Source organism: Microcaecilia unicolor, chromosome 7 (genome assembly GCF_901765095.1).
Source record: "Microcaecilia unicolor chromosome 7, aMicUni1.1, whole genome shotgun sequence".
Lineage (NCBI taxonomy): Eukaryota > Metazoa > Chordata > Amphibia > Gymnophiona > Siphonopidae > Microcaecilia > Microcaecilia unicolor.
In genome coordinates, this window is record NC_044037.1 from 289,474,162 (window position 1) to 289,501,121 (window position 26,960).

The 26,960-nt window shown below is 48.0% G+C and overlaps 1 protein-coding gene across 2 annotated transcripts in view; it reads right to left on the reverse strand.

Annotated features, from left to right (window-relative positions):
• Positions 1-26,960, reverse strand: part of LOC115474038 (ras-related protein M-Ras) — a 115,964-nt gene that overhangs the window by 9,494 nt on the left and 79,510 nt on the right. For both annotated transcript variants that reach the window (XM_030209323.1, XM_030209324.1), the window contains 2 exons: positions 23,444-23,597; positions 9,391-9,490 (listed from right to left, as the gene is read on the reverse strand). In XM_030209323.1, the coding sequence (XP_030065183.1) occupies positions 9,391-9,490; positions 23,444-23,597 (254 nt within the window). The remainder of the gene's footprint in view (positions 1-9,390; positions 9,491-23,443; positions 23,598-26,960) is intronic.

The following is a 26,960-nucleotide window of genomic DNA, read 5'->3' on the forward strand; positions in this document are numbered from 1 at the left end:
TATAAAGACGCGAGTGTAAAAATTTCCATTAAGATCCAAAAGGGGGTGTGGCCATAGGAGGGACATGGGTAGATCAAGGGCATTCTTAGAATTTGCACGCAGAGTTACAGAATAGGGTAGATCAGCGTCTAATTTAGGCACGAGGATTTACACCAGGTTTCAGTCCGCAGCACTAACCTCTAGGCTACTCCAGTGGCGTAGCCAGACAGCCAATTTTGGGTGGGCCAGAGCCCAAAGTGGGTGGGCACAAAATTTTCTCTCTGCCACGCCCCCTTCCTTCCCCTATTCTCCACCTCTCTCCCAGCACCTCCCAACTCAAAATAGAAACAGAAACACTTTAGCTCACGAGGATCCCCAAGCACTATCAGCTGAAGATTTCCTCTGAAGACGGCCAGAACTCCATTTTACTAAGCGTGGCAGACAGCAGCAGCAACTCCTTGAGCTACTGATGCCGGCACCCCAGGCGTGCTTAGTTATTGGTGACTTGAGGATGTTGCCGCCGTCTGCTAAGCTTAGTAGAAGGAAGTTTTGGCTGCCGTTAGAGGAGGTCCTCAGCTTATGGGGCTTAGGGATCCCCTCCAGCCATAGCAAAGGTCAGGACTGGTGTTGACATGCTAGAGCCCAGGGCAGAAAATAAAGAAGGTTCCCCCCCCCCTTCCCTCTTCTCCCTTTCTCCCCTCCAATCTCCCCACCTGCCATTGCAATCACACCAACAGACCCTCACCAAATACAGAACAAGTGATCACAAATTAGAAATAAAAATATGTAGACAAAAAATTGAACTGGGAACCTTGGCATATACTGCAGGTTCTAGGTCAGTTCGCACCTAGGACAATTCCCACCCTTAACAATCATGAAACATCACAGTCTTAAATTTATCTCCTTCTCTTTCCTCTTCCAGATAGTTATTTTTTTTTTTGGGGGGGGGGGGGGGGTGATGCCCTCCCTCCCAAGCACACTCAAATATTACCTTTAACACGCCACACCACACCACACCAAAAAAATTAAAATAAGCCAAATTCCAAATTAATACAGAGCATAAAATATTATATTTAAAAACTTACACAAAATATTACCAGCACATCCATGACATGCAACGACACTCCTCATAAAAAAAAATACGATGCATAAGAAACCCCCCCCCCCCCCAGCAAAACATCAACACAAAACAAAACTACATGCCAATAAGAACTAGCCAGGGGGGAACAGACCTAGCAGTGTTGCCAGGTGGGCGGTTTTACCGCCCAATTGGGCGGTTTTCCGCGACCCGCCGCGGGAAATTTTTGCCCGCGGCGGGTTGCGGTTTTTTGGGCTGGTTTTTGTGCTTCGGGCGGTTTTTTTAGGTGGCTTTTTCGGCCGCGGTGGGCGGGGTTAGTGACGTTTTTGGGCGGGGTTAGTGACGTGGGAGGCGGGGTTAGTGACGTGGGAGGCGGGGTTAGTGACGGGGAAGGCGGGGTTAGTGACGGGGAAGGCGGGGCCGATGACGGCGGGGGCGGGGTTGACGGCGGGGGCGGGGTGATGACGCGGGGGCGGGGGTGTCAGGGGCGGGGTTTGAGTTTGGGCGGGTTTTGGGCTGGATTTTGGGCTCCTTTAGGCTGGAAAAATATTTTCCACCTGGCAACCCTGAGACCTAGGAGGGAATTGTCCAGGCAGGAATTGGTGGGTGGCAACTAGCCACATACCATACTGCAACAGTGGAGAAATAAAAATAAAAATAAAAATATATGTCTTTTTCTACTGAACACAATAAAGTGACATCCACTATGCACATTTCTCAAGCTATCATATTTCAGTTAAGATTCAAAATAAAATGCCTTTTCTACCTTTGTTGTCTGGTCATTTTATTTTTCCATCATGTTGATCCAGTTTCTCTTTTGAACTTTCCAATCTTTCTGCTATTTCTCCTTCAAGCAGCTGCTGTCCATTTGTCTTTTTCTCCTCTCTTGTTCCATTCCCTCACTTCTCTTGCCTCTGACCTATTGACCTTTCCATTTTAGCTCTTTCCTCTGTTTTTTTTTCTTTTCTGCTCTCTGTCCACCCAAATTTTATCCTGTGTAACCCTTTTTCTTTTGTTTTACTTTTCAGATACCTGTCAGATTTCCATTTCCTTTCCACACACTAGTTCTCCTATTCCCCATCTCTCTACTTCTCCAGCCATCCATTCCCTTCCATCTTCAATCTGTGACCCATTACCATATTTCTTTCCCCTGTAATCACCATCCTCCACGCGTTCATTTCCTTGCCACCCCTTGGCCTCTCCCACATGGTTCCACCTTTCCTAGTGTCTCTCTCCCTCCACCCTTCTAGCCCAGCATCTGCTCCCTCTCTTCTCCCCACCCTTCACCCCCTCCCAGCATCTTCCTGTCACTTCTCTCTTTTGTCTTGCCCCCTCTCCCGTGATACAGTGTGGCCAGGATCTCCCCCCATTCCTTCCCTCATGCCCAGCACCCCCTGTCTGTGACCTGCCCCTCAGTGTTGCCAGGTGGGCGGTTTTACCGCCCAATTGGGCGGTTTTCCGCTGCCCGCGGTGGGTTGCGGTTTTTTGGGCTGTTTTTTGGGCTTCCGGGCGGTTTTTTGTGCGGCTTTTTCGGCCGCGGGGGGCGGGGTTAGTGACGTTTTTGGGCGGGGTTAGTGACGTAGGAGGCGGGGCCGATGACGTGGGAGGCGGGGCCGATGACGTGGGAGGCGGGGCCGGTGACGGCGGGGGCGATGACGCGGGGGTGGGGGTGTCAGGGGCGGGGTTTGAGTTTGGGCGGGTTTTGGGCGGGTTTTGTGCTGCATTGGGTGGGAAAAAATTTTCCACCTGGCAACACTGCTGCCCCTCCCCCCCAGCATGCCCTCTCTCTGTCCAGTCTCTCCCTGTGTGTATTACAATCCTCTCTCATTCCTTTCTTCAAGTCATTCCTTCTCTATAAGCTTTTTCTCCCCCCCCCCCCCACCCAATCTAGCATCTCCTCTTTATTTCTCCACCCTCCGATGTCTTTATTCCCCAACTCTGGTGCCCTTACATGATGATCTAGATCATATTTTCTGCCTCAAAAGACATCCACCCCTCCCCCCTCCCCCTCTCTCCCTTCAGCTCTCATATCTTCTTCCTGTTCACTCACTGCAGCAGCTCCTTTCCCCTGCAACCCTGCTGGAACCGACCTTCGTTCATTAGTGCTGCCTGCTTCACCCCAAGATTTGTGGGGAGATGTCATTCTTCCATTAGACTGCAGCGCGGGACCAGCCACATGCCCGCTAACAGCTTTGCAGCGTCCCGACTCCCGCCCCTTAGGCTACAAACTTCCTGTTTCTGTGTCGGAACAGGAGTGGACGTTTGTGTCTTAAGGGGCGGGACTTGGAGTCGGAACGCTGCGCAGAGCTGTTAGCAGGCATGTGGCTGGCCCCGCGCGGCAGTCTAATGAAAGAATTACATCTCCTCAGTGGATCTTCGGATGCTGCAGATTCGTTGTCTGCTCTCTGCTGACGTGTGCAGCTGGGACTTCGCTGAAGCCGCAACAACAACGGAGGAGGCTGGTTTTCTGCTGGGTGGGCCTGGGGTGAAAATGGGTGGGCCCGTGGCTACTCCTCCACTAGCAACATTCCATCTAGAATCTCAAATAACAGCAACGTTCCATACAGAATCTCAAATAGGGAAAGGGAAATGGGACTTGATACCTGGGGCAATGGAGGGTTAAGTCACCCAGAGTCACAAGGAGATGCACTGGGAATTGAACCCAGTTCCCCAGGATCAAAGTCTGCTGCACTAACCACTAGGCTACTCCTCCACTAGCAACATTCTGTGCAGAATCTCAAATAGTAGCAACAGAATCTCAACATTCCATGTAGAATCTCAAATAGGGAAAGGGAAATGGGACTTGATATACCACCTTTCTGTGGTTTTTGCAACTACATTCAAAGCAGTTTACATAATATATACAGGTACTTATCTGTACCTGGGGAAATGGAGGGTTAAGGGCGTCTTTTACTAAATCTTAGCTCAAGTTATCTGCAGCAGAGCCCATAGGAATAAAATGAGCCCTGCTGAAGATAACTCCAGCTAAGCTTTAGTAAAAGACCCTCTAAATGACTTGCCCAGAGTCACAAGGAGCTGCAGTGGCAATCAAACCCAGTTCCCCAAGTCCGCTGCACTAGCCACTAGGCTACTCCTCCACTTTGAAAACAGCAACCAAGGCTTAGGGTGCCACTGTGCGTCAAAAGGCTAGTTCTTATTAAAGCGGTTACTCAAAGGGACAGGAGTAAACCGCACGAACTAATCCAATCGACTGTACAGCATGTGACAAATAGGGAACAATTCTATAAAGAGCTCTAAGTTAGGGACCAAAATACTAGGCGCTAAGCTAGTATTCTGAAACGGCAAATTTCTGCCAGATTCAGCCTTAATTTCCGCATGGAAATCAAAGCGTATTCTATAACAATGAGTGTAACTTAATTGGTTAGCTATCTAATCAGTGCCGTCAATTGGATGTTAACAAGCAATTATCAACACTAATTGGCATTAAGATTTACATGCAGAACTTGCCAAGCGTATTCTGTAACGTGGTGCACTTAAATTCTAAGTTGCATCGTTGAAAAGGGGCATAGCCATGGGCGGGGCATGGGCGTTTCTGACATCTATGCGCACTATTATAAAATACATCCGCTCTGCACCTAGTTTAGGTGTTGGGGATTTAGACAAGTAAAACACGGCGTAAACGGCTGCGACTAAGTTTGCTCACATGGAGAGGCACTTGGCCTATTCTATATGCCACGCGGAAATTTACTGGACATTTTTCTCTTTCAAAAATGAGCCCCTTAGGCACTCAGTTACAGAATAGTGTCTAAGTCAACTTACAGGCTTATTTTCGAAAGAGAAGGGCGCCCATTTTGACACAAATCGGGAGATGGGCGTCCTTCTCCCAGGGTCACAAATCGGCATAATCGAAAGCAGATTTTGGGCGTCCTCAATTGCTTTCCATCACGGGGATGACCAAAATTCATGTGGGCGTGTCGGAAGCATAGCGAAGGCGGGACTGGGGTGTGCTTAACACATGGGCGTCCTCGGCCGATAATGGAAAAAAGAAGGGCGTCCCTGACGAGCACTTGGACGACTTTACTTGGTCCATTTTTTCTTGCGACCAAGCCTCAAAAAGGTGCCTGAACTGACCAGATGACCACCGGAGGGAATTGGGGATGACATCCCCTTACTCCCCCAGTGGTCACTAACCCCCTCCCACCCTAAAAAAAGAACTTTAGAAATATTTTTTGCCAGCCTCTATGCCAGCCTCAAATGTCATACCCAGCTCCCTGACAGCAGTATGCAGGTCCCTGGAGCAGTTTTAGTGGGTGCAGTGCACTTTAGGCAGACGGACCCAGGCCCATCCCCCACTACATGTTACACTTGTGGTGGTAAATGTGAGCCCTCCAAAACCCACCACAAACCCACTGTATCCACATGTAGGTGCCCCCATTCACCCCTTAGGGCTATGGTAGTGTTGCACAGTTGTGGGGAGTGGGTTTGGGGGGGCTCAGCACCCAAGGTAAGAGAGCTATGCACCTGGGAGCAATTTCTGAAGTACACTGCAGTGCCCCCTAGGGTGCCCGGTTGGTGTCCTGGCATGTAAGGGGGACCAGTGCATTACGAATGCTGGCTCCTCCCATGACCAAATGGCTTGGATTTGGTCATTTCTGAGATGGGCGTCCTCGGTTTCCATTATTACCGAAAACCGGGGACGACCATCTCTAAGGTTTACCTAAATGTTGAGATTTGGGCATCCCCGACCGTATTATCGAAACGAAAGATGGACGCCCATCTTGTTTCCATAATATGGGTTTCCCCGCCCCTTTGCGGGGATGTCCTGCGAGGAAGCCCTCAGAACTTGTGTGCCTCGTTTAATTATGCCCTTCCATGGGGCCCTTTTGTTAAGCTACGGTAAAAGGGGGCTTGCGCTAGCATCACTGCCCAGTTACTGATGGGTAAACCCCTGCGCTACAAAAAATAGAAGTGCGGGAAAATGGCACATGCTGGGTGTGGGAACTACCATTGGGCTGCTGCAGTAACCCTGCAGTAGTTCCTGTTTGACGCAAAGTGGGCTTACCGCCGCTTAGTAAAAGGGCTCCAAAATCCTAACTGCCATTTCACCCCCGTTTTGGTACTTAACATCTATTAATTTTCATTGGAGCGCAAAAAGTTAGACACCTAAATTTTTGTACACTACATAGAATTACCCTGATACTGTATTTCAAATTTTGTGTAGTGTAGCAGCTCGTCACTCCAAGGTTATCACACACTGACTCCATTTTTATTCACCTCATAAGAACAGCTATACTTGGACAGTCCAGTGCTCCATCTAACCCAGTATCCTGACTCTAGAAGTGGCCAGTCCAGGTCATAAGTACCCGGCAGAAACTCAAATAGTAGCAAGATTCATGGCTACTAACCCCAGGGCAAGCAGTGGCTTTCCCCACGTCTACCTCTATAGCAGACTAAGGACATTTCCTCCAGGAACTTGTCCAAACCTTTTTTAAGCCTGGAGGAAAGGAGAAACAGGGGTGATATGATACAGACGTTCAAATATTTGAAAGGTATTAATCCGTAAACGAACCTTTTCCGGAGATACGAAGGCGGTAGAACGAGAGGACATGAAATGAGATTGAAGGGTGGCAGACTCAAGAAAAATGTCAGGAAGTATTTTTTCACTGAGAGAGTGGTGGATGCTTGGAATGCCCTCCCGCGGGAGGTGGTGGAGAGGAAAACGGTAACGGAATTCAAACATGCGTGGGATAAACATAAAGGAATCCTGTTCAGAAGAAATGGATCCTCAGGAGCTTAGCCGAGATTGGGTGGCAGAGCTGGTGGTTGGGAGGCGGGGATAGTGCTGGGCAGACTTATACGGTCTGTGCCCTGAAAATGACAGTTATAAATCAAGGTAAGATATACACAAAAAATAGCACATATGAGTTTGTCTTGTTGGGCAGACTAGATGGACCGTGCAGGTCTTTTTCTGCCGTCATCTACTATGTTACCACTGTTACCCTATCCTCTGGCAACGATTTCCAAAGCTTAACTACTTGAGTGAAAAGTATTTCCCCCTATTCATTTTGAAACTATTACTTTGTAACTTCATCAAAATGTCCCTATTCATAGTACTTTTTGAAAGAATGAATAAATCGATTCAACGTATGTTTTGCTAGAGCTGGTTGAATCCTGAGCTTTAACCAGGTAAGTCCAGCTCCCCAACCTTGGAGACCAGGAGAACAAATCTGGTAGCACCTCCCATCCCAACTGGCAAGGCTGGGCACGACGTTGTCCGTTGGTCTCACACTGAGCACCAGCCATGGTTCTCAACTCAGTCTTCAGATGCCATTTGGCATGTCTGATTTTTATGACACCCACAACGAATTTGCATGAGATATATTTGCACAGTGAAGGCAGCGCTTGCAAATCTCTCTCGTGCATAGTCATTGTGGATTCCTAGCAACCAGACTGCACATGTTGAGTAGCATAACCATAGAACACAGATGTAGCCTGCACACTGGTCCCTTGTGGGAAGTTTTCAGTGCAAGATGCAGGGCTGCTGAGAGACTAGGCCAGGCCCGAGGCAAGGCCGCCCCGCCTCCGCCACCCCCCATCGCTCCCCCCACTGCTGCCACCCCCCGCCACTGCAGTTCGGCGGTCTCACCTGCCTGCCTCCACGGCTCCGGGCCCCCTGCATTCAAGGCGGCAGTCGCAGATCGCCTCTCTTCTGGCCTTCCCTCTCTGTGTCCCACCCTTGTCTGATGTAACTTCCAGTTTTCGCGAGGGCGGGACACAGGGAGGGAAGGCCCGAAGGGAGGCGATCTGTGACTGCCGCTTTGAATGCAGGGGTCCCGGAGCCAAAGAGGCAGGCAGGTGAGACCGGGGACTGCAGCACCGGTGGCCTGACTCCGGCACCGGGCCCGGGGAATTTTGCCCCCCCTGCCCCCCCTCTCGGCGGCCCTGGCAAGGTGAGGCCTACATTAATGCCAAATTAACATATAGCTCCATCACCACTGCCTGAGCCGACTGGGCCGGACGATGGAAAAGTAGAACGGCAGAAGCCTAGTATGTGCTGCATTTAAAAATGACAAGACGTAACATTTCTCATTTTGATTTGACGAAACAGTCACAACAAGGGTGACATAAAAGGGGGGCAGCAGACGATGTCACAACTAACACCTTTATAAATCATCCAGGACTCGACACAAGTCGTGTTTCGGCCCACAAGGGCCTTCCTCAGGAGTCTCAGGATGTGTATTGATGTATAGCTGAACCCAATACAAAGCAAATCATATTCGATATCTTGCTGTTGTTAATACAAAAAACGTAGACCACTTGAACTCTTTCCTCAATCTGTTCAAAATTCTGCTGCACGACTAATATTCCGCCAGTGTCGTTATGCTCATATTAGCCCTCTCCTCAAGTCACTTCACTGGCTTCCTATCCGTTTCCGCATACAGTTCAAACTCCTCTTATGGACCTATGTGCATTCACTCTGCAGCTCCTCAGTACCTCTCCACTCTCATGTCTCCCTACATTCCTCCCCGGGAACTCCGTTCACTGGGTAAATCTCTCTTATCTGCACCCTTCTCCTCCACCGCTAACTCCAGACTCCGTTCCTTTTATCTTGCTGCACCATATGCCTGGAATAGACTTCCTGAGCCGGTATGTCAAGCTCTATCTCTGGCCGTCTTCAAATCTAAGCTAAAAGCCCACCTTTTTGATGCTGCTTTTAACTCTTAACCCTTATTCACTTGTTCAGAACCCTTATTTTATCATCCTCACTTTAATATTCCCTTATCTCTTGTTTGTCCTGTTTGTCTGTCCTAATTAGATTGCAAGCTCTGTCGAGCAGGGACTGTCTCTTCATGTTCAAGTGTACAGCGCTGCGTACGTCTAGTAGCGCTATAGAAATGATAAGTAGTAGTAGTAGTCTTTGGGATTCCGGAATCTTGCTACTCTTTGTCCTTATCTCTTATTTGTCCTGATTTGTCCTGTTTGTCTGTCCTTATTAGATTGTAAGCTCTGTCGAGCAGGGACTGTCTCTTCATGTTCAAGTGTACAGCGCTGCATACGTCTAGTAGTGCTATTGAAATGATAAGTAGTAGTAGTAACTCTCTGGAGTGCGAGCAAAGATGGTCCTGGATGGTTAATAAAAGTGTTAGTTGTGACATCGTCTGCTGCCCCCTTTTTTGGTCACCCCTGTTGTGACTGTTTCGTCTGTTTGACCACCAGGGTTATTGTTCTTCTGTTGCCCTGCCGTGTCATTTTTGATTTGAGTCATTTCCCAAATGAAATGTCCGTTTTACTGAAAAAAATAAAATAAGACAAATTCAATTCAGAGAGAATTTCCATGTACACCCCTAATGGAAACAGGAACAAAAACGTACACTGTGTTTATCAGCCATTTCCTTTCCTTGCTCGCCTGTGATTTTCCGCAGGTGTACGAGATCCACTTTGTTGGCCACCAAGATCATTGGAAAGGACTCTCTGAAACCAAAGAGCAAGACAAGGTCAATCACAAAAAAATTATAGTGCAAAAGGTTTTTTTTTTCAATGAATTTATAAAGAGACTACATCCAGAAATATGGAAAAAATTAAAGGTGCTTATTTTGGAAGTGTTATTTGGGTTTAGACATACATAAACCAGTATTTACAAAGCAGGGATATACTCATCTAATGCCTGTGATTACAAAAAGTGCACTATAGGCGCGTTAGCGTTTTTAACGCACCTATAGGAATGTATTGGCGTGTTAGCGTTTAACACACCTTAATTTTATAGGTGTGTTAAAACGCTAACACGCCTTAGTAAACAAACATACTCCTAAAACTGAAAGTGTACACCTGGCAAGGAGGCATGATCTGGGCGTGTTTTAGGTAGGGACAGGGCAGTCCTGAAAAATAAACGTGTATTACACAATTCAGAAGGGGAATGCACATCTATGTCCTACCAGGTTAGGGTTACTATATGTCCGGATTTACCCGGACATGCCCTCTTTTGAGGGCATGTCCAGGCAACTGGGCGGGTTTTGCCAATCTGCCCGTTTGTCCGGATTTCTGCAGGACGTCAGACTCACAGAAACAGAATGAAGCCTTGCGCCGGAAGAGGACCTCGGCTGGCAGGGGTTGGGGTCCCCCGCCAGCAAAGGTAGCCAACAGCGATGGCGGGGGAGGGTTGGCGGTGGCAGGGGGTCAAAGTTGGTGGTGGTGGCGGCAGCAGCGCGGGTGGGGGGGTAAAAATGGCAGGGGGGGGGTTGGTGGCGCTGAAGGGGGCTAAAACATGCCCCCTCACCTCGGGCTGTGGACCCCCCTCCCATCGGTCTGGCTACGCCCCTGCCTACTGCAACTCCTCGTGCCCAAAGTTGAGCACGAATCCCAGTGGCTAAGCACTATTCCTTAATAAGTGCCGATCCCGGAACGCCTGTTATAGAATACCGTTCAAGTACCGATTTTTTTTTTCGGAGCTGAATTTTGAGCACTAGTTATAGAAGTTTCCCCATAATAGCCAAAGCAGATAAGGAAACAAATTATTCACAGCACAATAAGCAATTTATCTAGAGTGGATGACTTCAAATGTTTTCTCACAAATAGTTTTTCGGTATTGAGTTTTTAGAAACAGAAATATAGAAAATAATGGCAGATAAAGGCGATATAGTCGATCCAGGCTGCCCATCCATACAGACCCAATGAGGGAAGTAGATTCAACACAGGCTACCCAGTGAAGTCTTCTCATGTAAATAAGGACTGGCTGCCATCACATGTTTGGAACAGGGGCGTAGCCAGACCTTGGCAGGAGAGGGCTCCAGAGCTCGAGGTGAGTGGGCACATTTTAGCCTGCCTCCCCTAGCCCCCGACCCTTCCCCGCCACTTTCGACTCCCCCGTACCTCCGCTGCCGCCAGGTACCTTTGCTGGCGAGGGTTGGGGACCCCCACCAGCCGAAGTCCTCTTCGGTGCCGGTCTCCGGCACGTTCGCTGATCTGTTTCTGTGAGTCCTGACATTGTGCAGAACATCAGGAGTCAAGACTCACAGAAACAGATCAGCAAACGCACCGGAGACCGGCGCTGAAGAGGACTTCGGCTGGCGGGGGTTGGGGTATCTGGCGGCGGCGGCAGCAGGAGGGTCGAAAGTCGGCGGCAGGGGGGGGGGGGGGTCGAAAGTAGAGGAGACCAGGGCTAAATCTGTGGGGGCCCATGCCCCCATCTAGCTACGCCCCTGGCTTGGAATCTCAGCAGAGTAGAACATTTCGGAACTTTGAAATCGTGTGTAATAAAATTTATTGTAAGCACTTTTCATATTACCTAGAAGGGTTAAATTATCACAAGCACAACAAAGCTCAGTACATTTGGCTGTATAGCAGTGAACCGTTTATACCCTTATAAAACGTTACAAAAAAAAATTAGCAGGAAACAAGTTTAAAAAAAAGAAAAAAGTGTTGTCTACATTAAGGGATCCTTTTACTAAGCCACGTAAGCATCTACGCACACCCAATGCACGCTAATTCTGAGTTACTGCCTGGTTATCACGTGGCTTGGGCAGTGACGCACATCCATATACACGCGTCACAAAATATTTATTTTCTGGTGTGCAGGCGGTAATCGGCATTTGGATGCACGTTTATCATTACCGCCCGTTTAATACACGAGACCTTACCGCTATGGTTGGCGGTAAGGTCTCAGACCCAAAATGGATGCGCACCAATTTTTATTTTGACGCACATCCATTTTCAGCCCCCCTCCCTTAAAAGGCATTTTTTTTTACAGGTGCCCTGAAAAATGATCCTGCGCGCGGTCAAAACACACGCCTACGCCATTTTTCAGTGCACCTTAGTAAAAGGACCCCTAAACTTGTTAACATACTGTGCAATAACTTAACAATCTTGATAATTCACCCCGTCATCCTGTTGCTTCCATCACAGAACCTCCCTGAGTTTACCATGGCGTCTCTCTTGCCTTGATTTACGCTAATAGAGTTTTGTGCTGGAAATAAAAAAACACACTGAAGGAGATCTGTAGCATCAGTGCACTGAATTTGCCAAATGTGTTCTTTGCAGGGGGAAAATTCCATGAATACGTTTCAGCTCCAGCAGGAAATGCCTCTCTCCTTAAAGCAGCCTAATAAAACCAGTTCTGAATAATTCACTTGCCTGGTGGAACAGCTCAAACTCCTCACCCACTTTCTTATAATTCACATTTTCATTTCATAAATGATTATTCTGTTAGGGTTAAAAGATTAACAGCTTCTCCTTCCTTCTGCCACAGTGACACTCAGCAAACAAGCGCGAATTAGGGGGGGAGAGAATGGTCCTGCTAATTCTCAGATCTTATGCAGGTGCCATGCTGATCCCAGTGAATGCAAGTACAGGAAGAGACCCACAGTACCAGGAAGCGCACCAGCTGACAGTCTGAATGAACAGGCTGGCATTACATCAGTCTCCTTTTTTTTAAGTTTCCCTAAAAGCATGCACTTCTCAAATGACACATCGCGTGGGAAAAGCTGAGTAATATCTAAAATCCTAAACCAAGCCAAATCCGTTTTTTTTTTTTGCTACATGCCCTCATGGTTACACAGCAGGCACTGACTTATGCCACTCAAATCCAAGGGAGGCATTGTTTTCACCTAAGAGGTAAACAAGCCCTGCCCTGCCCCCTTTCACCTCCCTATTCCGCCATTCCAGAAACTAATCAATAAATATAAAAGGCGAGTGTCGTACTCACTCGCAAATGCGCAGTAGAGACCTTCTCTGCCCCGCCCCCGCGTCAATACGTGATGACGGGGGCGGAACAGAGAGGGTCTGTACTGCGCATTTGCGAGGGAGGGACACCGCCGTCGCTAACGCTCCCCCGCACCCGGAGTTGCCGCCGCCACCCACCCGCCACCCGGTCGGGCCCTCACTCCGCTACTGAAACAGCGAGGGTCCAGGAACGCAGCACTGAGCTCTGCTGAGCTGCCGTTGGCCTTCCTTCTTCTTCTCTGCCTGTGTCCTGCCCTCGATGACGTTACGTCACACGAGGGCGGGACAGGCAGAGAAGAAGAAGGAACTTGGAAGGCTGACGTCGGCTACTCAGCAGAGCTCAGTGCTGCGTTCCCGGACCCGCGCTGTTTCAGTAGTGGAGCGAGGGCCCGACCGGGTGGAGGGTGGGTGGCGGCGACGGCTCCGGGGGGGGGGGGGGCGAATTCAGAGGGGGAGGGGCAGCGGTGAATTCGGCGGCACGGGGGGGGGCCTTTCAACCCCCCCTTCCTATAATAGCCCGTTTTTATGGGCTCAAAGGCTAGTTTGAAGAAGAAAAGGCAAGAAGTGAGATGTGGTGTTGCCTAAGGTAGACTTGCTCTGCATCTCAGGGAGATGCATTTTTACTGCAGTGGTTCTGAACCTAGTCCTCGGGGCACCCCCAGCCAGTCGGGCTTTCAGGATATCCACAAGGAATATACATGAGATGAATGCACATGAGAGATTTCCATACAAAAGACAATGCTTGCCCTCCTCCCATAAGTACATAAGTATGGCAATACTGGGACAGACCGAAGGTCCACCAAGCCCAGCATCCTGTTTCCAACAGTGGCCAATCCAGGTTACAAGTACCTGGCAAGATCCCAAAACAGTACAATACATTTTATGCTGCTTATCCTAGAACTAAGAAGGATTTTCCCCAAGTCCATTTTAATAATGGTCTATGGACTTTTCCTTTAGAAAGCTGTCCAAACCTTTTTGAAACCCCGCTAAGCTAACTTTAATGGTATTTAGATTCTTGTTTTTATGGTGTTACCCTGACGCTGACCACCATTTCGCAGTGCCTTATCCCGCTGTTTCATGGGGTGCTGATCCAACGCTGTTATTGGGCGTAATAAATGACCTCAGCCAATTATCAATGATTGTTAGCATTAATTGATGCTAATTGGCTCAGTACACAATTTGTACATGCATCTACAATTCGTGCCAAAATTTGGATGCCATATATAGAATCCAGGGGTCAGTATCCAAATGTCTGGTGTCTAACTTTGGGTGACCTTTCTTGAATTTATCCCTTGGTGCCTAAGTATATTATTTAAATTACAGTACTATTTAAATAGTATCGAGGTCGTCCTTACACCCGATAACAACGCTGGGTCAGCACCCCCTGAAGAAGCAGGATAAGGCTCACGAAACAGTGGCCAGCACTGAGCTGACCTTACCATTAAAGCAAGAATCAAGAAGTACCAAAAAAAAAAGTAACAAAATAAACATACTATGTTTAGTGAAGTTTGCTGATATTTCTGTGCAAATCAATCTCATGCATATTTCTTGTGGGGTACCTGGTCAAAATAGCCCCGACAAAATAGCTCCAAACAAAAAAAGCTCCTGACATAATAGTCCCTGACATAATAGCCATTGTCAAGATGGCCTGCCCACAATATATGCAAAGAAACAAATGGGGTTCACACTCTCCACAAGGACGAAACACAACAAAAGGTAGAGTGGAGAAGACCCAAGTCCAAAAGGTCAGTCCAAACACCAGGATAAGATGCTCCAAATACAACTTTATTAGGACCCTACACAGTCCGTGTTTCGGCTACAAGAGCCTTGCTCAGGGGTCAATCGATGAGTGCTCAGTGTTTGATGGAGCGCATGAGTATCTATCGCTTGGTAAAAATGCGATAGATACTCATGCGCTCCATCAAAGACTGAGCACTCATCGTTTGACCCCTGAGGAAGGCTCTTGTAGCCGAAACACGGACCGTGTAGGGTCCTAATAAAGTTGTATTCGGAGCATCTTAGCCTTGTCTTTTGGACTTGGGTCTTCTCCACTCTACCTTTTGTTCTGCCCACAGTATAACCCTTGATCAGTTAGCCGCATGACAAAAGGGCCCGATCAGGCTGCCCAGAATATGAAACTGCATTTTTTCCTAATAATCTTACCTTGCCAAACAGGATAAGGTTGGTAAGACTATGAAAATGATGACAATATATATATATTTTTTAATTAGCATGTTGATGGAAGAATAGTTTCTTTAAATAGCAGAACAGATCGTAAATACCAGTTGGTAGCTATAGAATTTTGTTTATTTATATACTAGTAAAACATGCCCGTTTCTTGCGTTAATGAAATGGGCGCTAGCACGGTTTCCTTCCGAACCTCCCCCCCTCTCCCTACTCACCCCTTTCGGCGTTCTGATGGCACTGGCCGCCATTGTTGCGGACCTCGGCACGCCACCTTCAGTCTGCTGCGTCATTGGTTGTGAAGCCACTGAAGCCATTGCTCCGCCCTCGACGTCATCACGTTTGACGCGAGGGCGGGGCCCCAACACAGTGTTTTTGGTGGCTTCACCACCACGAAGGCTTCGAACCAGAAGGAAGTGCCCGGAGGACCTGACAGTGACGTCAGTGTCCTCAGAACGTTGAGGGTGAGTTTTATTATATAGGATGCTTTATGCAGTCGAATGCTGGTAGGTGTCTTTATCAGTGAAGATTTCAGTTGTAGTTTATTATATTTTTTGTGATGTGTTATTTTTTCTGAGGGGGCTGTTTTGTTAAGGGGGCTATTTTTAATTTATTTATTTAAGTTATTACCAAGTATTACACTTGAACAGAAAAGGTACCACATCAAGGAAATATTTACATAAAATAAATTGAGGTAACCATAAATCAGAGTTCTCAATTATTGATCCAAGATTAACTTATATGGAGTTATACAACGAAAATTTTTAAGGGAAATTATTGAATCTGTCTAATAGTTCCATTTTCATATTAAGCTCGTTATATGTTAATATCAACCTTCACATATATCATCCTATAGATCCTTTGGGTGCAAGAAATTCTTTAAGTTGTGAAGATTCAAAAAACACATACTTAACCGACTGGTAACAGATAAGGGGGCTGTTTTGTCGGGGCTATTATGACTGGGTGCCTTCTTGTGGGTATATTGAAAACACCGGCTAGGTGTGCACCAAGGACGGGTTGAGAACCCCTGTTTTACTGTATACACACTGCCCCCCTCCCCCCAATTTTATGACCTTAGGGGGAAATTCTATAAACTTATGTGCCAAACTTTATACTTGGCACAAAGTTGCACACACACACACACACACATTACAGAATAAGGTCAGTTCCGTGCGTAACTTATTGAGTTGATAATCGAGGTTAACTAGCAATGATTGCCATTAAGCAGGGCCGACAAGAGGGGGGGGGGGGCAGGGGGGACAAACTTCCCTAGCGCCGGGCTGGTTTCACCTGCCTGCCTCCTTGGCTCCGGGCCCCCTGCATTCAAAGCGGCAGTCACAGATCACCTCCCTTCGGGCCTTCCCTCCCTGTGTCCTGCCCTCACGGAAACCGGACGTTACATCAGACAAGGACGGGACACAGGGAGGGAAGGCCAGAAGAGATGCGATCTCCGACTGCCGCCTTGAATGCAGGGGGCCCGGAGCCGGGGCGGCTTTGCTCCCGGCCCGGCCTAGTCTCTCGGCGGCCCTGGCATTAAGTAGTGTTAACTAGCATCACTTAGCAGTTACACGTGCAACTGACCTCAGCTTTATTCTATAAAATGTGTGCACAAAATCCTGGCATCCAAGTTGCGTGCAGAGACCCCTTATTCCATAATACTGTGCTACTGTGCCGATTTTCTCAGAATGCCCCTGACCCATCCATGCCCCTCCCATGGTTAAGCCCCCTTTTAAGTTGTGCACTGTGGAATTCGGGCAACCAGGGTTACAGAGCAGCATCAGGCAGATGTGGGCACAAATCTGAATCATTGCCTACATCAATAATTGATTGATAGCATTAATTGATGTTAGTTGGCTCGTTAAACAATCTGGACGTGTATCTATCCACACCAAGGGGTTAGTACCCAAATGTTTGGTGCCTAACTTTGGGCAACTTTTCTTGAATTTATCCCTTAGGGCCAGATTCTATATAGCACACCTAGAGTTCTGCGCCAAAATCCAAACGTATTCTATAACTACACACGCAACTTAATTGGCTTAAAAAGCTAATCAGCATTGATAACAGGTCTTAACAAGCTATAATGAGCACTAATTGGCAATAATTAGAATTTACGCGCACAAATCCCTAAGCGCATCCTATAATGCACAGGTCAAAAAGGGCACGCTATGGGCGGGAAAAATGGGAGTTTCATGAGCATTCCAAAATTTGCATGTGTAGTTACAGAATATGGCACAGTGCGTGTAAATTTACGCTTGTGGATTTACGTCACATTTTTCTTGGTGTAAATGGATGCACATACTTTTAGGCGCTAGAATATCAACCAAGTGTACTCTATACACTGCGCCTAAATTAAGGTGCGGCTTATAGAATAAGATTAGTTGGAACTGTTTACCGTGTGGATTTTTTTAGGCGCCATATATAGAATCTGGTCCTTAGTGTCTAAACTTGCGTACCATTTGCACGTTAACATGATAGAAATACCCAGCATTTATGCACATGAAAGTGACATATAGAGGGGCATAATCGAACTGCAAAAGGCGGCCCCGAACTGTATTATCGAAAAAGATGGCTGGCCATCTTTTGTTTCGATAATACGGTTGGGGCCGGCCAAATGACAGAGATGGCCGGCATCGGTTTTCGCCGATAATGGAAACCGAGGCCGGCCATCTGAAACCCGGCCAAATCCAAGGCATTTGGTCGTGGAAGGAGCCAGCCCTTATGGGTGAAGGGGGGCACCTAGATGTGGGTACAGTAGGTTTTGGGGGTGGGGGGTTTGGAGGGCTCCTATTTACCACCACAAGTGTAACAGGTGGGGGGGGGGTGGGGGGTGGGGGGATGGGCCTGGGTCCACCTGCCTGAAGTGCACTGCACCCACTAAAAACTGTTCCATGGACCTGCATACTGCTGTCAGGGATCTCGGTATGACATTCCAGGCTGGCATAGAGGCTGACAAAAAAAATGTTTTTTTTGGGTGGGAGGGGGTTGGTGACCACTGGGGGAGTAAGGGGAGGTGATCCCCGATTCCCTGCGGTGGTCCTCTGGTCAATTGGGGCACTTTTTTGAGGCTTAGTCGTAAAAATAAATGGACCAAGTGAAGCCGGTGAAATGCTCGTCAGAGCCGGCCATCTTTATTCTATTATCGGCCGAACCCGGCCATCTCATAAGCACGCCCCCGTCCTGCCTCCCATACCCTTCCGAAACGCCCCCTTTAACTTTGGCCGGCTCTGCTACAGAAAGCAGTTGGAGCCGGCCAAATTCGGCTTTCCATTATACAGGTTTTGCCGGCTTCAGGAGATGGTTGGCCATCTCCCGATTTGTGTTGGAAGATGGCCGGCGATCTCTTTCGAAAATAAACAGGTTAGACACATAAGTGCCAGATGGATGCCAAGTGGTATCCTACAAGCAGGGTCCATAGGAATAAAATGGGACCTGCTGCAGATAACTCGAGAGAACCTTTAGTAAAATACCCCCTCCGTGTGCAACTGCAAGGGGGTGTACATCTGGGCGGGACACAGGCGGGTCCTTAGGTGGGCAACTTCTAGATTACACTCAAGTGCAACATTTACACCTGCCTTTTACGTGACAAATAATAGCGCCTAAATGTTGGCATGTCAATGCCAACTAACGCTGTATTCCATAATTGAATCTGGCTGCCCAGATGTCGCTATAGAATTCACCCTCAGTGCCTTGTTTTATTCCATAATGGGGGAAAGGAAGGGAAATGGGACCTGATATACTGCTTTTCTGAGGTTTTTTTTTTTTTTTTTGCAACTACATTCAAAGCAGTTTACATATATTCAGGTACTTATTTTGTACCAGGGACAATGGATGGTTAAGTGATTTACCCAGAGTCACAAGGAGCTGCAGTGGGAATTGAACTCAGTTTCACAGGATCAAAGTCCACTGCACTAACCACTAGGCTACTCCTCCACTAACAACATTACACGTAGAAGCCTTCCCTTGCAGAACAGCAATGCGGCCGTGCAGGCTTCTGTTTCTGTGAGTCTGACATCCTGCACGTACATGCAGGATGTCAGACTCACCGAAACAGAAGCCTGCGCGGCTGCATTGCTGATCTGCAAGGGCAGGCTTCTACATGGAATGTTGTTAGTGGAATAGCAACATTCCATGTAGAATCTCCAATAGTAGCAACATTCCATGTAGAATCTCAAGTAATAGCAACATTCCAGAATCTCAAATAGTAACAACATCCCATGTTCCACTGCACTAACCACTAGGCTACTCCTCCACTAGCAACATTCCATCTAGAAGCCTGCCCTTGCAGATCAGCAACGCGGCAGCGCAGGCTTTTGTTTCTGTGAGTCTGATGTCCTGCACGTAACTCACAGAAACAAAAGCCTGCGCGGCCGCGTTGCTGATCTGCAAGGGCAGGCTTCTACATGGAATGTTGCTAGTGGAATAGCAACATTCCATGTAGAATCTCAAATAGTAGCAACAGAATCTCAATAGTAGCAACATTCCATGTAGAATCACCGCGCAGGCTTCTGTTTCTGTGAGTCTGATGTCCTGAACGTATGTCAGACTCACAGAAACAAAGGCCTGCGCGGCCGCATTGCTGATCTGCAAGGGCAGGCTTCTACATGGAATGTTGCTAGTGGAATAGCAACATTCCATGTACAATCTCAAATAGTAGCAACAGAATCTCAATAGTAGCAACATTCCATGTAGAATCTACAAATAGGGAAAGGGAAAATGGACTTCATATACCGCCTTTCTGAGGTTTTTGCAACTACATTCAAAGCGGTTTACATATATTCAGGTACTTATTTTGTACCAGGGGCAACGGAGGGTTAAGTGACTTGCCCAGAGTCACAAGGAGCTGCAGTGGGGATTGAACTCAGTACCCCGGGATCAAAGTCCACTACACTAACCACTAGGCTACTCCTCCACTGGCTGCCTAGATGTTGTTATAGAATTTACCCTCAGTGCCCCATTCTATTCTATAATGGAATCTGGGCACCCCGATGCCATTAGAGAATTAGCGGTCAGCGCCCTGTTCTATTCCATAATGGAATCTGGCCGCTCAGATATCGCTATAGAATGTTTTTTTTTTTTGTTACATTTGTACCCTGTGCTTTCCCACTCATGGCAGGCTCAATGCGGCTTACATGGGGCAATGGAGGGTTAAGTGACTTGCCCAGAGTCACAAGGAGCTGCCTGTGCCTGAAGTGGGAATTGAACTCAGGTCCTCAGTTCCCGAGGACCAAAGTCCACCACCCTAACCACTAGGCCACTCCTCACCTCGAGTGCCTCGTTTTATTCCATAATGGATTCTGGGCACCCCGTTGAAGTTATAGTATTCAGACTCAGAACCCTACATTTTAGTGTACAAATTTCAACACCCTTTATAGATTTGCCCCTGGGCCACAGCTAACCATGGATACGCTTGAGATAGAAAAATACAAATAAAAAGAGAATAACTTCATGCAAAGACTTCTAAAGGAAAAAAAAAAGTCCAGAAACCTTTGATTTTGCTCTGTATAATAATTTCCTGATGTGCTAAATGTACCATTTAAAGAACAATGAAATGGAGACAAGGGGCAGTATGGAACAGCCTCAAAGATGGCAGAGAGATGGAGAGAGAACACATTTCAACACGTTAATTGTTAGGTACTAGTCAAGGAAACAAACAGCTTGAGAGTTTGGAAACAAAGGACTGTGGCTGCCTGCTGAGGGAAAAATATGTTTTTGAGCACCCTGCAGGCTTTGCATCTCATTCCCAACATCTCCCTAAATATCACTCCTAGGAAGACTTTATTTAAAAAAAAAAAAAAAGTCTGAGACAGAAAAATTAACGAGCACACAAGAAAGAAATAAAACATTAGCCAACGGAGGAATGGATCTCCTGAGGAATGGATCCTCAGAAGCTCAGCGGAGATTGGCTGGCAGAGCCGGTGGGGGGAGGCGGGGCTAGTGCTGGGCAGACTTCTACGGTCTGTGCCCTGAAAATGGCAGATACAAATCAAAGTCAGGTATACACATAAAGTAGCACATATGAGTTTATCTTGTTGGGCAGACTAGATGGACCATACAGGTCTTTCTCTGCTGTCCTTTCCTGGTTCTGTTCCTACCTCTCCCTCCGCACCTTTAGTGTTCACTCTGGTGGATCCTCTTCTACTTCTATCCCTCTGCCTGTCGGCGTACCTCAGGGTTCTGTTCTTGGTCCCCTCCTCTTTTCTATCTACACTTCTTCCCTTGGTTCATTAATCTCATCCCATGGCTTTTCCTACCATCTCTATGCTGATGACTCCCAAATCTACCTTTCTACCCCTGATATCTCACCTTGCATCCAAACCAAAGTTTCAGCATGCTTGTCTGACATTGCTATCTGGATGTCTCAACGCCACCTGAAATTAAATATGACCAAAACCGAGCTTCTCATTTTCCCCCCCAAACCCACCTCCCCGCTCCCCCCGTTTTCTATTTCTGTTGATGGCTCCCTCATTCTCCCTGTTTCCTCAGCTCGAAACCTTGGGGTCATCTTTGACTCTTCTCTCTCCTTCTCTGCTCATATCCAGCAGATTGCCAAGACCTGTCGTTTCTTTCTTTACAACATCCGTAAAATCCGCCCCTTTCTTTCCGAGCACTCTACCAAAACCCTCATCCACACCCTTGTCACCTCTCATTTAGACTACTGCAATCTGCTTCTTGCTGGCCTCCCACTTAGTCACCTCTCCCCTCTCCAGTCTGTTCAAAACTCTGCTGCCTGTCTCGTCTTCCGCCAGGGTCGCTTTACTCATACTACCCCTCTCCTCAAGACCCTTCACTGGCTCCCTATCCGTTTTCGCATCCTGTTCAAACTTCTTCTACTAACCTATAAATGTACTCACTCTGCTGCTCCCCAGTATCTCTCCACACTCGTCCTTCCCTACACCCCTTCCCGTGCACTCCGCTCCATGGATAAATCCTTCTTATCTGTTCCCTTCTCCACTACTGCCAACTCCAGACTTTGCGCCTTCTGTCTCGCTGCACCCTACGCCTGGAATAAACTTCCTGAGCCCCATCCTTGGCCACCTTTAAATCTAGACTGAAAGCCCACCTCTTTAACATTGCTTTTGACTCGTAACCACTTGTAACCACTTGCCTCCACCTACCCTCCTCTCTTCCTTCCCGTTCACATTAATTGATTTGATTTGCTTACTTTATTTATTTTTTGTCTATTAGATTGTAAGCTCTTTGAGCAGGGACTGTCTTTCTTCTATGTTTGTGCAGCGCTGCGTACGCCTTGTAGCGCTATAGAAATGCTAAATAGTAGTAGTAGTAGTAGTACTATGTTACTATCCAGCTTATTTTCAAAGGAGATCGCCTGCCATCTTCAGACACAAATCGGGAGATGACCGGCCATCTCCTGAAGCCGGCGAAATCGGTATAATGGAAAGCCGATTTTGGCCGGCTCCAACTGCTTTCCGTCGCAGAGCCAAAGTTAAATGGGGCGTTTCGGAAGGGTATGGGAGGTGGGACGGAGGCATTGTTAAGACATGGCCGGCTTCAGCTGATAAAGGAAAAAAGAAGGCAGGCTTTGAGTAGCATTTCGCCGGCTTCACTTGGTCCATTTTTTTTTAAAGGACCAAGTCTCAAAAAAGTGCTCCAATTGACCTGATGACCACCAGAGGGAATTGGGGATCACCTCCCCTTACTCCCCCAGTGGTCACCAAACCCCTCCCAACCAAAAAAATGCCAGCCTGAAATGTCATACCCAGCTCCCTGACAGCAGTATGCAGGTCTCTGGAGCAGTTTTTAGTGGGTGCAGTGCACTTCAGGCAGGTGAACCCAGGCCCATCCCCCCCCTACCTGTTACACTTGTGGTGGTAAATGGGAGCCCTCCAAATCCCCCCCAAAATCCACTGTACCCACATGTAGGTGCCCCCCTTCACCCATAAGGGCTATGGTAATGGTGTAGAGTTGTGGGGAGTGGGTTTTGGGGGAATTTGGGGGGGGGGGCTCAGCACCCAAGGTAAGGGAGCTATGCACCTGGGAGCTATTTTTATTTTTTAGAAGTGCCCCCTAGGGTGCCTGGTTGGTGTCCTGGCATGTCAGGGAGACCAGTGCACTACAAATGCAGGCTCCTCCCACGACCAAATACCTTGGATTTGGCCGGGTTTGAGATGGCCGGCCTCGGATTCCATTATCGCCGAAAACCGATGCCGGCCATCTCAAACCCGGCCATCTCTGACAGTTGGCCGGCCCCAACCGTATTATTGAAACGAAAGATGGCCAGCCATCTTTTTCGATAATACGGTTCGGGACCGCCTTTTGTGGCGCCGGCCATATAGATGGCCGCCCATGTAGATGGCCGGCACAGTTCGATTATGCCCCTCTATGTTACTACGTAGGGATGACGATTGCTAAATTCCAGATTTGTAGATGAAGTAACTTCGTAAATCCAAGCAGTAGCAATGAACAGTACCATTGCCCCTTGGTGCCGTGTGCTTTCTGACCCCACCACTGTGACTGGGGGTTCCCTTCAAAGCTTCCTCCAGAGAAAATCCAGCTGTGGATACGCACCTGTCTTTCACCCTAAGGATGAGCTGGTGGAACCTGTCCACATGTTCGAAGCTGGCTTTATCCGTGACCGAGTACACGATAAGAAACCCGTCCCCTGTTCTCATGTATTGCTCACGCATTGCGCTGAATTCTTCCTGCCCAGCAGTGTCGAGAACTGGTAAAGGAAATAAAAACAAAAGTTTGACATAGGTTAAGTCACTGGTTGTGATCGATTCTGTTCTAATACATATGGAGGGCAATTTTATAATAACTGGCGCCTGGTAGAAGCCTATTCTATAAAGGAACACAGGGGTCCATTATAGAATACAAGCCATTGAGCCCATTAAAACGGGCAAGAAAGCGGTCGGAGCCCCGCCGGGTCCAGCCGAGCCCCCGCCCAGGAAAGCCGGTCCGGGGGATGGTGGCAGAGAAAAGCGCCCGGGTCACAGCAGCAGCGGCGGCGGCAGAAGCTCATCGGACCCATTGGCATGCGGCTCGGAGCTGCTGTCGGACGATCCCTGCCCAGTGGTCGCCGGTCAGTGGTCACCCGTAGGCGTAGCTCTGTTCCTGGAACTTCCTGCCTCCTTGTCGGAAGAGATTTGTGACGTGCCGCGCAAGCTTGGCACGTCGGTCACTCTACATTTATATAGTAGGACTAGTGTCACCCATATAATTCAGATGCAAGCCCTTACACCAGCCATAGGTGCACACGCTTGCACCTGCTCTGAGTTCCAGTGATACATGCATTAGCGTGTGGCAGTGGTTCCCAAACCTGGTCCTGGAGGCACCCCAGCCAGTCAGGTTTTAAGGGTATCCACGATGAATATTCACGAGAAAGATTTGCATGCAGTAGAGGCAGTGCATGCGAATCTCTCTTGTGAATATTCATTGCGGCTATCCCGAAAACCAGACTGGCTGGGGTGCCTCCAGGACCAGGTGTGGAAACCACTGGCGTATAGTATTCTAGAAGCTACGAGCGGCCTTTTAGAAAGGACGTTCAAAAGGAACTGGGACGTCCAGGTCAGGATGTCTGAAATTCTGTCAGGACTTTGCCAATGTAGAAAGCCCATTCTAAAACATATGGAGAAAAGCATCCAGTCTGGAAACAAAAATATGTCTATTAATATCTAGGGGTCAAAAACAGGCACATATTTAATTACTAGCACATATGCATAAGGCATAAAATAGCAACATACATGTTAACATACCGGAACATAAATGTTTATTGTAGCCATTTTAGAAACACAGATTTTTGTATTCAGCACTTAACCACCAAGGTAGCCGCATACACGGGACCACATAAAACAGTCCTATTGTGATTTGGGAAGTGAGCCCTTGGACCACAGTCATAGTCCCAACTGCGACAGACAAGGCCCATGAAGAAAGGCAACCACAGGGAGCTTGATATGGCCGGAACACTGGGACTAGGTCAGGCAGGAACTCAGAAACTTGACCATAGCAGGAACCAGGAACAAGGCTTTGCAGAAATCAGGAGCAAAGCTTGGCTGGAACCAGGAACAAGGCTTGCTTGCACAAAGCTTGCTTGCTGTGAAGGCACTGAAAGCAGGGCTGAGTTGCCTTAAAAGCGCTCAGCCTCGATGACACCCCTGCTCTGATGTTCTCAAGTTAGGGTTACCATATTTTGTCCCCCAAAAAGGAGGACACATGCCCCGCCCTGCCCCTTTCATGACCTGCCCTGCCCCCTTTCATGCTCCACCCCACCCCCTTTCACGCCCTCGCTCCGCCCCTGTCATTTTCCCTTCCCCCTGCCACACACCCTGTCACTCCCCTTCCCCGTCACCCCCTCCCCTTACCTTACTACTGCCCTGGTGGTCTAGTGACCTCTTCGGGACATGCATGCCCTCCATGCATCCTTCCTGTTCGTGATCTTGGCGCCGATTCAAAATGGCCACCAAGAGTTGAAGTCTCACGAGGTCACTTCCAACTCTCGGTGGCCATTTTGAATCGGTGCCGAGATCACGAACAGGAAGAATGCATGCAGGGCAGCGCACCGGGCAGGAAAGAAGGAAAGAAGGGGCTCTTTTCTGCCCTGAAGAGGTCACTAGACCACCAGGGCAGTAGTAAGTAAGGGGAGGGGAGGCTAGCAATCTGCCCGTTTGTCCAGAAATCCACACAAACGGGCAGATTGGCAAAACCCGCCCGGTTGCCCGGACATGTTCTCAAAAAGAGGACATGTCCGGGTAAATCCGGACATATGGTAACCCTATCTCAAGTCAGCTCCAGTCCAGTGAACTGGGGCATGCGTGCGCTCCCCAGGGCAAGACTGTGCACAGGTGTGGAAGGACGCTGTCTCTGAGAGTCCACAGGGGTGGGGTCAGCGCCCTGACAGGACCATGACCAGTGACCCTGCAGGACAGAAGTGCGCCGAACCATGACAAGTCACGGTAAGACCGTTACACCTATTTTTATGCAGCAACTCACGGCTACTTAAGTTCTGAACACCAACTTAACCGGCAACGTGTTAGCCAGTGCCGCATAAACCAGATGCTGAATCCCTGACATGGCCCCGGCATTAAATATCTGGAAATAATGGTGGTCACCATTGCTGGATGAATATTTACCCCCCAAGCCCCATTTTATAAATAAGAGATACCAGATGCCAATGTAAAAGTTACAGCTGTGCAATTATTCTCATCTACCGCCCAACCCCCATCACACCACCACTTCTCATTTACACCAGGCAAAGCATTGGTTAAAAAAAAAAAAAGATAACCACTCAAGTGTTTCTTAAACAAAGTATCTTACATATGTCATTGTGGTGGCTGATTTCTGAAACCCACTAACCAACAAAATCAGGAAAAGGAAGGCATAATATTTTATTTTATATTTTTGTTACATTTGTACCCTGCGCTTTCCCACTCATGGCAGGCTCAATGCGGCTTACATGGGGCAATGGAGGGTTTTATTTTCTACATGGAATGTTGCTATTCCACTAGCAACATTCCATGTAGAAGTCGGCCCTTGCAGATCACCAATGTGGCCTGCACAGCCTTCTACATGGAATGTTGCTAGTGGAATAGCAACATTCCATGTAGAATCTCCAATAGTAGCAACATTCCATGTAGAATCTCCAATAGTATCTATTTTATTTTTGTTACATTTTTACCCTGCGCTTTCCCACTCATGGCAGGCTCAATGCGGCTTACATGGGGCAATGGAGGGTTAAGTGACTTGCCCAGAGTCACAAGGAGCTGCCTGTGCCTGAAGTGGGAATTGAACTCAGTTCCTCAGTTCCCCAGGACCAAAGTCCACCACCCTAACCACTAGGCCACTCCTCCAAGAAAGAACCACAGAGAGGCTGAGGCAGGTCTAGGATGCAAGGGAAATGGCAAGTTTTATGCAACTTCCACTGCCCTGCAAGTGTCTTTTATGCTGCACTTTTAAGTTATTTATTTAAAAACACTTCCAGCCTGCCTATTACTATTCCTTGTCTGAACAGGTTCAATTGGGCAAGATCCTCCTTGCTACATACAGGTCTGACTGGTGAAAATAAAACACTTAGCCAGATGGTGCTACC